Source organism: Galeopterus variegatus, unplaced genomic scaffold, assembly GCF_000696425.1.
Source record: "Galeopterus variegatus unplaced genomic scaffold, G_variegatus-3.0.2 Scaffold336, whole genome shotgun sequence".
In the NCBI taxonomy this organism is placed as follows: Eukaryota; Metazoa; Chordata; class Mammalia; order Dermoptera; family Cynocephalidae; genus Galeopterus; species Galeopterus variegatus.
In genome coordinates, this window is record NW_007726447.1 from 237,229 (window position 1) to 249,430 (window position 12,202).

The 12,202-nt window shown below is 46.5% G+C and overlaps 2 protein-coding genes across 2 annotated transcripts in view; both read left to right on the plus strand.

Annotated features, from left to right (window-relative positions):
• Window positions 1-6,997: 6,997 nt before the first annotated feature.
• LOC103586415 (keratin-associated protein 10-7-like) lies at window positions 6,998-8,056 on the plus strand. The gene is made up of 2 exons (XM_008567692.1): window positions 6,998-7,740; window positions 7,855-8,056. The coding sequence occupies exons 1-2, from the start codon at window positions 6,998-7,000 to the stop codon at window positions 8,054-8,056; spliced, it is 945 nt and encodes a 314-aa protein (XP_008565914.1).
• Window positions 8,057-11,930: 3,874 nt separating this feature from the next.
• The window catches only part of TSPEAR (thrombospondin-type laminin G domain and EAR repeats), a 30,690-nt gene continuing 30,418 nt past the window's right edge, over window positions 11,931-12,202 (plus strand). Inside the window, 1 exon segment of the mRNA XM_008567705.1 lies at window positions 11,931-12,020. Coding sequence (XP_008565927.1) covers window positions 11,931-12,020 — 90 coding nt within the window.

Consider the following 12,202-nt stretch of genomic DNA (forward strand, 5'->3'; position numbering starts at 1 on the left):
AGCTGCATTGAGAGAGAACTCCCAGCACCCACAGACGGTCTCCATGACTATTCATCTGAGTAATGATTGGCAGATACATGAGGGACTGAGACTAGGGAGAACCAATATCATCAGATGGAATAATCCCCAGAAGTCAAACAGAAGCAGAATAGTGCCCATTCCCATCTGCCAGAGTGGAAAACCCTCGTAAATCTTAGGATATCAGGCAGATTACACAGAAAGGTATTGCCTCAGTAGGGGGTAAAACTAGCCCTAGAGTAACTGCCAGCCTACTTCTGCCTAAATCTTATATGCAAGCCTCAAGTCAATAAACTTTTCAAATAACTTAACTATACCTTAAAACAGAGCTCAAGAATATTCATAGAAATATGAAATATCAGCACCCAACAAGATAAATTCACAATGTGGGACATCCATCCAGAACTTACTAGGCATGCAAAGAGGGAGGTAGTTGTAACCCATAATAAGGACAAAATCAATTGAAACTAACCCATAAACCCAGAAATGTCACAGATTACAGAATGAATAAGCAAGGACATTAAAGAGTTATAACTATATATGTTCAAGAAGTTAGAGAAAAGATTAAGCATATTGAGCAAAGATAAGGAAGATCTTTTTTAAAAAGACACAAATATGGGCCGGCCCGGTGGCGCACTGGAGAGTGCACTGCTTGGGAGTGCGGCGGCGCTCCCGCCAAGGGTTCAGATCCCATGTAGAGACCAGTTCCTGCTCATTGGCTGAGCGCGGTGCGGGCGCGGCACCGAGGGTTGCGATCCCGTTACCGGTCAGTAAAAAAGACAAAAAGGAAAAAAAAAATTAAAAAAATAAAAAGACACAAATACAACATCTAAAGAGGAAAACAATAATATCCGAGGTGAAAATTATACTGGATGGGATTAACAGCAGAATAGACACTGCAGAAGAAACATCAAGTGAACTTGAAGACAGCGCAGTAGAAGCTACCTAAAATGAAGCACATAGAAGAAAAAGAAATAAACAAATCATTAGTGAGCTGCAGGAATACTTCAAGTGACCTCATACAAAGGGACTTCAAAATGTTCATGGAAAGTGGAATGAAAACATAAAAATAAAAAATTTCAACTTTATTTCTTAACATCAAGTTCAAGACAGTTTTTTGTCGTTGTTGTTGTTTTTTCTGTCCTTTTTGAGAGTGGCCGCACCACATTCAGCCAGTGAGTGCTGTGAGTGCACCGGTCATCCCTATATAGGATCCGAACCCGCGGCGGGAGCGCTGTTGCGCTCCCAGCGCTGCACTCTCCCAAGTGCGCCACGGGCTCGGCCCTCAAGACACTTTTGTAAGTGACAATACCAGCTATTTAGTCCACACCCAAAGAACTGAGGGTCCTGAGAATTTAACCACATCAATGCAGTCTTTTTTACATTATTAACTGGAAAAAAATGGGTGCCTTTAAAGATTTTTTTAAGATTAGGAAACAAAAAGAAGTCAGAAGGAGCCAAATCAGGACTGTAGGGTGGATGCCTAATGATTTCCCATTAAAATTCTCACAAAATTGCCCGTGTTTGAGGAGAGGAATGAGCAGGATCATTGTCATGGCGGAGAAGGACTCTCTGGTGAAGCTTTCCTGGGCCTTTTTCTGCTAAAGCTTTGTCCAACTTTCTCAAAATACTCTTGTAATAAGTAGGTGTTATCGTCTTTGACTCTCTAGAAAGTCCACAAGTAAGATGCCTTGAGCATCCCAAGAAAACTGTTGCCATGACCTTTGCTCTTGACCAGTCTGCCTTTGCTTGACTGGACCACTTCCACCTCTTGGTAGCCACGGCTTTGATTTTGCTTTGTCTTCAGGATTGTACTGGTAAAGACTTGTTTCATCTCCTATTATAGTTCTTCAAAGAATTGCTTCAGGACCTTGATCCCACTTGTCAAAAATTTCCATTGAAAGGTCTGCTCTGTCTGCAGCTGATCTGGGCACAACACTTTAGGCTCCCATGGAGAAGAAAGTTTGCTCAACTGTAATTTTTCGGTCAGAATTGTGTAAGCTGAACCAATTGAGATGTCTCTGATGTTGTCTGTTGTTTCTGCTATTAATTGTCAGTCCTCTTCAATTAGGGCACAAATAAGATTAATTTTTTCCTCACAAATTGGTGCAGATGGTCTGTGGCTACAGGCTTCATTTTGAATATCATCTTGTCCCTTCTTAAAATGAGTTTTCCATTTGTAAACTTCTGATTTCTTTGGAACATTGTCCCCATAAACTTTTCGTAAAGCATCAATGATTTCACCATTCTTCCACCCAACCTCACCATAAATTTGATGTTACTTCAATTTGAGCAGAATTCATGTTGCTCTGACAGGTGCTTTTCTCATACTGATGTCTTATCCTTCTTAGTGCCTCACACTAGATCCTGTTCAGACATGTTATAACAATTTAGTATGAGTTTATTTTGGCATAAAAAATTTTTTGAAATGCAGCTTTTTATAACACACATTTTCCATGAATTTTTTGAAGACCCCTCATATATGTGTATGTAGTGGATTGAATTATGTCCCCCCAAAACTCATTGAAGCTTGACTTGTATCCCCCACGTTTTATGTATTAGAACCTTAGCCCCCACTGTGACTGTTAAGAGGGTGGGAAATCCTATTATGGTAATTGAAAGGTGGAGCCTTGAAGAGGTGATTGGATTGTAGGACCGTGCAGTAGTGAATGGATTAAAAATGGTGGTCAGGGGTGTGGTTCTGGGGGTTTTAAATGAGGAAGACAGTCTCTCTTGCTCTCTCTGCTCTCTCTGCTTCCAACATCTTGCAATGTGAGGCCCCTGGGTCACTGTTGCCACCCCCAGATGAACTTTGGACTTCTCAGCTTCAGAAACTGTAAGCAATGAATTTCATTTTCTTTATAAATTACCCAGTTCCCAGTGTCTTGCTATAAGCAACAGGAAGAGACCAATACAGTGTAACTGGAGTCCCTGAGGAGAAGAGAGAAGAGGAACAAAGAAGAGAAGCTCAGATGGGATAAAAAGGCAGATTCCAACTACGCTTCCTGCAAGAAGTTCACCTTAAATATAATGACATAAACAAGTTAGACATTTTAAATGGAAAAGTTAGACTAAAATAAACCCAAAGGAGACATAAAGTATGAAATGAAAAAGATCAAAGCACAAATCAACTAAATGAAATAATAGTAAAGCAATGTGATATTCAACAAAACCAAAGTTTGTTCTTTGTAAAGATGAATTTGATAAACACCTAGCTAAACTGACTGGGAAAAAGACAAGGAAGGCAAAAGCAACCAATATCAAGAATGGAAGAGAAGGCACGACTGCATACTCCACAGGAATTAAAAGAACAAAACAGAAATACAACAAACAACTCTATGCCCGTAATTTGGATAACTAAGAAGAAATGGGCCCATTTCTTGAAAGCACAAACTACCACAAAATCACTTAATAAAAAACAGACAGACTTAATTGTCCTATATCAATTTTCTAATGTACTTTATTTCTTAGAGAAATTTTATCTTCGCAGCAAAACTGAGTGGAAAAGACAGAGTTCCCATACCCCCTGCCCCCACGGGCACAGCCTCCCCTATTACCAACCTCCCCCACCAGAGGGTGCACTTGTTGCAACTGATGAACCTGCAGTGACACGCCATTGTCACCCAAAGTCCACGGTTCATATCGGGGCTCACTCTTGGTGCTGTACATCCTGTGGGTCTTGACAAATGTATAATGTCACATATCCACCATTACAGCATCATTCAGAATAGTTGCACTGCCCTAAAAATCCTCGGTGTTCTGCCTATTCACCCCTGCAGGGAGCCCCAGCCTCGGACAACCACTGATCTTTTAACGTCTTCATAGCTTTCCCTCTTCCAAATACCATATAGTTGGAATCATGCAGTATACACCCCTTCGGACTGCTTTCTCTCAGTAATATGCGTTTAAGTTTCCTCCATGTCTTTTCATGGCTTGTAGTTTATCTCTTTTTAGCACTGAATAATATTCTATTGACTAGAAGTTCCACAGTTTATCCGTTCACCTCCTGAAGGACATCTCAGTTGCTTCCAAGTTTTGGCAATTATGAATAAAACTGCTGCAAACATCGCTGTGCAGACATAAGTTGTGTAGACATAAGTTTCAACTCCTTTGGGTAAATAACAAGGAGCATGATTTCTGGATTATGAGAACATGTTTTGTTCTGTAAGAAACTGCCAAACTGTCTTCCACAGTGGCTGTACCATTTTGCATTCCCACCAGCAGTGAACGAGAGTTCCTGCTGCTTCCCATCCTCTCCAGCATTTGGCATGGTCAGTGTTCTGGATTTTGGCCATACTAATAGGTTCGTAGTAGTATTTCATTGCTATTTTAAATTCCAGATCTCCAGTGGCATATGATGGGAGCATCTTTTCATTTGCTTATTTGCCACCTGTGTATCTTTTTTTTGGTGAGGTGTCTGTTCAGCTCTTTTGCCCATTTTTTAACCAATTTGTTCAATTTCTTATTGATGAGTTTTAAGAGTTCTTTGTATATTTTAGATAACAGCCTTTATCAGATATGTCTTTTGCAAAAATTTTTCCCAGACCATGGCTTCTCTTCTTATTCTCTTGACGTCCTTTATCAACTTTAAATCACTCCAATAAAGAAACTTACAGGCCCAGATAGTCCACTGGTGAATTCTACTAAAACATTTGAAGATGAAAAAATGACAATTTCTCCTCCAGAAAATAGAAGACAGAACGCTACTCATTTTAAGAGTTCAGCACTACTTTGATACCCAAAACAGATAAAGAATTTACATGAAAAGAAAGCTACAGATCAAAATGCCCGATGAATACAGACCCCATAATACAAAATATTTGCAAATCAAATACAATAATACATGAAAGGGATAATGCATTGCAACCAGGTAGGGTTCATCTTAGAAATGCATAGATACATCAACAATAAAAAAATCAATAAATGTAATTTACCATATTAACAGACAAAAAAGAAAAACAATATGATCATTTCAGTAGATACAGGGGTTTTAAGAGTTCTTTGTATATTTTAGATAACAGCCTTTATCAGATATGTCTTTTGCAAAAATTTTTCCCAGACCATGGCTTCTCTTCTTATTCTCTTGACGTCCTTTATCAACTTTAAATCACTCCAATAAAGAAACTTACAGGCCCAGATAGTCCACTGGTGAATTCTACTAAAACATTTGAAGATGAAAAAATGACAATTTCTCCTCCAGAAAATAGAAGACAGAACGCTACTCATTTTAAGAGTTCAGCACTACTTTGATACCCAAAACAGATAAAGAATTTACATGAAAAGAAAGCTACAGATCAAAATGCCCGATGAATACAGACCCCATAATACAAAATATTTGCAAATCAAATACAATAATACATGAAAGGGATAATGCATTGCAACCAGGTAGGGTTCATCTTAGAAATGCATAGATACATCAACAATAAAAAAATCAATAAATGTAATTTACCATATTAACAGACAAAAAAGAAAAACAATATGATCATTTCAGTAGATACAGGGGAAATTTTTTTTAAAGTTTAACATCAATTTATGATTATTAAAAAAAGCTTTCAATGAACTAATAATAGATACATATTCACTTTTAACCTCATATAAGGCATCTATGAAAAACTTACAGCCAACACCATACTCAATGATAAAAGATGGAATGCTTTTCCCCTAGACCAGGACAAGACACAGATGTCCTCTCTCCCCACTCCTGTTCAACATTCTAAAGGTCCTCCCAGTGCAGCAAGGTGAGAAAAAGAAATAAAAGACATAACATATAATTTTGTTTGAAAGTATGATTAACAACATAGTAAGAAAATGAAAATTTAGGTATAAATCTAACAGAAGAAATAACACTGTCTCTATTCACAGAGGATATTACTGTCCACGTGGAAAACACTGCGGAATCTACAAAAAGACTCCTAGAACTATAAGAGAATCTAGCAGGGTTGAGGCTTAAAATAACAACAGTAACAAAAAATAATTGTATTTCTATATATTAGCCATAAACAATTACAATTTAAAAACTTTGAAAGTAAGATTAACAACATGGTAAAAAAAATGAAAATATAGGTATTGATCTAACAGGATATGTATCTAATGAGAACTCAAAAAACACTGCTGAGAGAAATCAAATAAGACATAAATAAATGGAGACATACACTATGTTTTTGGGTAGAATACTCCACATCGAAATCATGTCAGTTACCTGCAAATTGATCTGTAGATTCAAGGAAATCACAATCAAAATCCCAGCAGGATTTTTTGTTGATATCAACAAACTGACTCTAAACTTTATTTGGTTAGGCAAATGAACTAAACAGTTTGAAAAAGAATAACAAAACTGAGGAATCACATTACCTGATTTCAAGATTGACCATAAAGCTACAGTACCAAGACAATGTGGTGTTGGCAAAAAAGATAGGTACACAGATCAATAAGGCGCGGCACTCTGTGTATATGTCAAAGCTCACAAAACCAAGGAGAGGGAGAAGAGTGGCAGGCTAGCGGGGACAAAGCTGTGCTGTCTACCCTGAGTGCATCGCTGTGCGGTATATGTATGCATGTATGGAAACAATAGGGAGCTGGCTGCACGTGCCCTCACCTGCAACACGACAGAACACCAAAGCACAGCACAACAGAGGCTGCACGCTGGCAGGGACTCCAGGATGACTTATTTTTCCTGAGCTGTTTGCCTAGAGGAACAAACACAGAATCAACCCAGCCCTCAACCAAACCACTCAGTCACAGGCTGAGCAAACTCTTCTGTGTAAATAAACCAGAATTAATGAGGGCTCCCAGGACCCAGCTCAAAACACCAACAAGGAAAAGGAAGGCTCGTTGTGACTCTGGCTAAAATAACACACACCTTGGCCAGATATAAAAGCCCGTCTGCCCGGAGCACCTCACTCACTCACACACTCACTCACTCACACACTCACTCACTCACACCCTAACCAGCTCACTACCCCGCACGGCTGCGTCCACCATGTCTGTCTGCTCCAGTGCTTGTTCCGACAACTCCTGGCAGGTGGACGACTGCCCAGAGAGCTACTGCGAGCCCCCCTGCTGCATCTCCAGCAGCTGTCTGTCCAGTGGCTGTGCCCCTACCCCCTGCCTGACCCTCATCTATACCCCAGTGAGCTGTGAGCCCAGCTCCTGCCAGTCAGTCTGCAGCAGCTCCTGCACACCCTCATGCTGCCAGCAGTCTAGCTGCGAGTTGGCTTGCTGCACCCCCTACCCCTGCCAGCAGGACTGCTGTGTGCCTGTCTGCTGCAAGTCTGTCTGCTATAAGTCCATCTGCTATAAGCCCACCTCCTGCGTGCCCATCTGCTCAGAGACTCCTTCCTTGTGTTGCCAGCAGTCTAGCTGTGATCCCTCCTGCTGCATGTCCTCCTCCTGCCAGCAGGCCTGCTCCGTGCCTGTCTGCTACAAGCCTGCGTGCTGCAAGCCCATCTGCTGCAAGCCCGTCTGCTGCAAGCCCGTCTGCTGCATGCCTGTCTGCTCTGGGGCTGCCTCTTCATGCTGCCAGCAGTCTAGCTGTGAGCCCTCCTGCTGCACCTCCTCCCCCTGCCAGCAGGACTGCTCTGTGCCTGTCTGCTCCGTGCCTGTCTGCTACAAGCCTGTGTGCTGCAAGCCCGTCTGCTGCAAGCCTGTCTGCTGCATGCCCGTCTGCTCTGGGGCTTCCTCTTCATGCTGCCAGCAGTCTAGCTGCGAGTCCTCCTGCTGCACGTCCTCCCCCTGCCAGCAGGCCTGCTCTGTGCCCGTCTGCTGCAAGCCCGTGTGCCGTGTGCCCAACTGCTCTGGGGTCGCCCCCTGCCCAGCCCCCTCGTGCTGCCAGCTCAGCCCCCGCCCCTCCTCCTGCTGCAGACCCTCCTCCTGCATGTCCCTCCTCTGCCGCCCCGTGTGCAGGACCGCCTGCTGCGTGCCTGTCCCCTCCCGCTATACCCCCGCTTCATCCTGCCGGTCCAGCTGCTGCCGCCCGGCTTCCTGCATGTCCCTGCTCTGCCGCCCCACGTGCTCCCGCCCGGCCTGCTGCAGCCTCTAGTCAGGCTAGAAGTCCAGCTGCTGACGGGACATGTCTCTCCAGGGCTAGCTGAGCTGAGGTCCCACCCCACGGCTATGCCCCTCACAACTCCCTCAGTCTGGTCCTGACCTGGGTTTGGTGGCTGTTACCACCTGATGATGGGGTCCCTCATGTGTCCACTGCGCTGAGGTGACCTCTCCCTCCTGCCTCCCAGGAGGTACCCCCAACTGACTGGTCACATGTCCTTCCCTCCTGGTTTCTCTGCTTCTGACCTAGAATTCAACTTGTTGTACCTCATTGGGTTCTCCAATAAATTCACCTTGATCATCTGACTCTCTTTCCTTTCTTTGTTGCTCATTGGGGACACATGGTTTTAAGCAGATGTCAGTCTCCTTCAGACTTGAATATTTCTAGGAATGAATGACTTATCCTAGAAATCACAAGGGCAGTGGCCTAACTCCTCTGGGTGGGACAAGGGAAGCACTCATGGCTACACCCAGGAAGGCTCAGTCCTGCCCGGGCCTGTGCCCTTGATGTGAACCTGGGAAGGGAAGAGATTGCCTGACCCGTGATTCTCTGGCTGTAGCATCAGAACCTTCCCCAGCTCCCTACCCTGCCCTGGTGAGCACTCTGATGTTCCAGGCCAGCCCTGGAAGGGTCTGTCCTCACTTTGTCACTTCCTGTCTTCTAAGCACCACACCCACTCTCCACAAGTCCCCATGGGAAAGTTTGGTGGAAGGTATGTCCAAGTGGCGACCTCACTCCCACCACAAAAACCGAAAGAGCTGAGTCATCCCCTCTGCTCCCAGAAGGGCCAGGGGGCAATGTGACCCAAGCTGGGACAAGCGAATTTCGCTAAATTAGACATTAATTGAATATAAAGACAATGGGAGGCTTTTAACTTCTTTAGAAAAATGGTTACATGGAATTTGGCTTACAGTTTTGCAGGGACAAAGATATATGTATACACACATGCACACGTGCTCTGTAACTGTTTTCAATCTGCGTTACCTTTCAGGTTCAATCACTAAATTATTTACGTTTAATTAGGTTAGGCTACTAGGCTAGGACTTAATGGAATCTAAATTGCAAATAAGTACAATCAGGTGTTCGTCGTTTGTACCTAACGCTTGTTGCATAGGAAGGCACAGAGTTTGAGGTAACGATCTTGGTAGGCTCTGCGTTTGTTTTTCTGTTTCTTTTAATTGTGGTAAAATACACAGAACATATCTACCATCTGGACCATTTCCACGTGCACAGCTCAGTGGCATTAAGCCCATTCACAAAATTGTGCGGCCTTGAACACCAACCACCTCCAGCACCTTTCATCAGCCCATCTGAAAGTCGGTCCCCATTAAACGATGACTGCCCATTCCTCCGGCCCCCAGCCCCTGGTAACCTCTGCTCTACTTTTGTCTCTGTGGACTTGACTACTTAGGGACCTCATGTAAGTGGAATCACGCAGCATTTGTCTCACTATCTTATTTCACTTAGCACGATGTCCTCAAGGTCCATCCATGATGCAGTACGGGTCAGCACTTCCCTTTATGGCTGAATAACATCCTATCGTACCGGCAGACCAGTTTCTTTCTCCGTCCGCGGACACTTGCACGTTTGGGCTGTTGTGAATAGTGCTGACATGAACATGGGCCTGTGAACACCCCTTTCAGTTGTTCTGAGTACAGACCCACAGGTGGAGTTGCTGGCTAATGTGGTAATTCTAAGTTTAATATTTTGAGGAACTGGCACACTGTTTTCCACAGTGGCTGTACCATTTTACATTCCCGCCAACAGGGCACAGGGGTTCCAGCTTCTCCACATCCTCGCCAACACGTGTTATTTCCTGGGTTTTGCATAGTAACCAACCTCGTGCGTGTCACGGTGCCTCTGCGTCCCCACAACTGAGCCCCGCCCTGGGGCCGGCCATCGGCCCGCCCCTCTCCTCTAGCCCGGCCCCACCCCCTTAGCCCCACTTACCAGGACGCTGGGGTTGCAGTGCTATGCACTGTGACCAGCCCCTCGGAGTGGCCAGTGTGGGCCTGGCCAGTAAGCGAAGCCCCCCCGGCCCAGGCAGCCCGCTGGTCATGGCTCAGGTCAGCCTGGTGGAGGAAGGCACATGGGAGCCACCCTCTGGGGCAGGTTACTGCCCAGAGGGCCCAGGCAGGGTCGGATACCATCTCTGCCCTTTAACCTCTAAGGGGTCAGGGTGGGGGGCGGGGGGCGAGATGTCCAGGTTAGGTCCCAGCAGGGCAGGAGGGTCTGAGAGCTGGAGTAGATACTGGGGAGACCCGAGGGGTCAGCTGATGCCCTGGGATTTGGGCTGAAGGGGGCGTCCAGGCCAGGTGGGTAATAGGCTGCGCGTAGGCCTGTTTGTAAAACACATGCTGCGTGTCATAAGCCAGCTTTTAATTTTCCTCCATACCTTGAACAAGACCCGCCGCACAGCTTGCGTGAGCACCTAGGAATGGAAGACGGGACAGCAGTGCCCAAGGCCTGAAGAGCATCACCCAACTCATTGGCAGAAAGGAGGAAGACTGAGGGTCTAAGGCATGGTGATCAGGAGCTTTCTGCAGGATGGTTTTAGGAATGGACTTCCTGGAGGAGACGGGAAACGAGGCTTTCCGAGGCAGGGTCCCATCGCTGTGCTTGCTTCTCCAGGAGGAGCAGCCACGGGGAACAGGACTGCAGACCCCATGGCCTGAGGCCCAGCCGAGGACGCCTGGCCACAGCTCCCACCTGTGCCCTCCAGGGCCTCGCTTTGCACCCCCTTGCTGGCCAGTCAGACTCGAAGCCCTGGCCCTTCATAAGGCTGCGGGGAGAAAGGCCTCCTGACAGAGTCAGTTGCTATCAGGCAACAAGGACAGCTCTGAGACGGAGGACACAGGAGGCTGAGCCACGGGAGGCTGGGGCCTCGGCTGGAGTGGACTGTGGTCAGAGAAGAAGACAGGCCCTCGGGCTTCATGGGCCCTGTCACGGAGGGTGGAGGCCAGGACTCTGGGACTGAGAAGCCTGGAAACCTTCTGGGACCGCAGCTCAGGAGCTGGCCTCACTGAGGTCAGAGGCTGGGAGGAGCAGGTGCTTTACAAGGGACGTGGCATCACAGCCCAGAGGTGAGCCCTGAAGACACCCTTGTTTTTCGACCCAGAGGCTCTAGCCGCACCATTCCCTCAGGAGAGTACACACTGCACCCCATCTCCAGAGTTCAGCCTCCACTCCCATGTCAAGACCAACTCCTCCTGACACCCTCGTGGGTCACCAGCGAGGCTCCTCTCTCCTGCCTTGAAGCCATCTGTCCCACCTCCCCAGGCCAGGTGACAGTGTGGGAGTTCAGTGGAGAGTGGGCGGCTGGAGGAGGCTCATCACAAGGTGGAGATGCACCTCCTCCCCAAGTGCTTCTGCAGAAGACCTTTATCCTAGGGTGAAGTGTCCCCCGCAATTCATGTCCACCTGGTACCTGTGAATGTGGCCTTACTTTAAAACAGGATCCTTGCAGATCAAGTCACAACGAGGTTGTATTAGAGCTAAGTGGGCTCTGCTCTGGTGTAACTGGTTCTTTTAAGAAGACAGAAATAGAGACATAGACGCAGGGAGGAGGCCATGTGAAGCCATGAGCGAGGACACCTGATGCCACCCAGAGCTGCACGAGTCAAGGATCCTCCTCTGAAGCCTTCAGAGAAGGGCCGCCCTGCCAAACCCCTGATTTCAGATTTCTGGCCTCTGGACTGTGTCAGAATAAACTGCTGCTGTTTAAACCACCCTGTTTGTGGTCCCTTGTCACGGCAGCCCCAGGACACTAGTGCACTTCTCATGTGGGGTCTGCTCCCTTTCCTTTGTGAGCAAATGGGTGTGACTTTGCTCTCCTGTGGCCCTAAAACTGTCCTCTGCTGCTTTCAGAATGGCCGATGTGCCCTTCCCGGCCACCCTGTCAGTGCAAGGAGCTCGCTTCTTCGTTGGCAGCCGGAGAAGAGCCAAAGGCTTGTTCACGGTAAGCATGGGGGGCCGCCCGCCACCCTCCAACACCAGTGCTCGCAGCGGGCCTTCCCATGGGCCTGTCGTCTTGATGCTCTCATTTAACTGCTTGTGGTGTGTGCAGAATGAGGAAGGGGAGCATGAAGGTACAGGGGTCTCTACCACAGCAGGGTCTCCGTGCTTACTGTCCACTCCTCC

Coding starts and splice junctions, on each gene's coding strand:
- LOC103586415 (XM_008567692.1), top strand. CDS start 6,998: ATGTCTGTCTGCTCCAGTGCTTGTTCCGACAACTCCTGGCAGGTGGAC. Junction 7,741..7,854: donor TGCGAGTCCTCCTGCTGCAC/GTCCTCCCCCTG, acceptor CTGCCAGCTCAG/CCCCCGCCCCTCCTCCTGCT.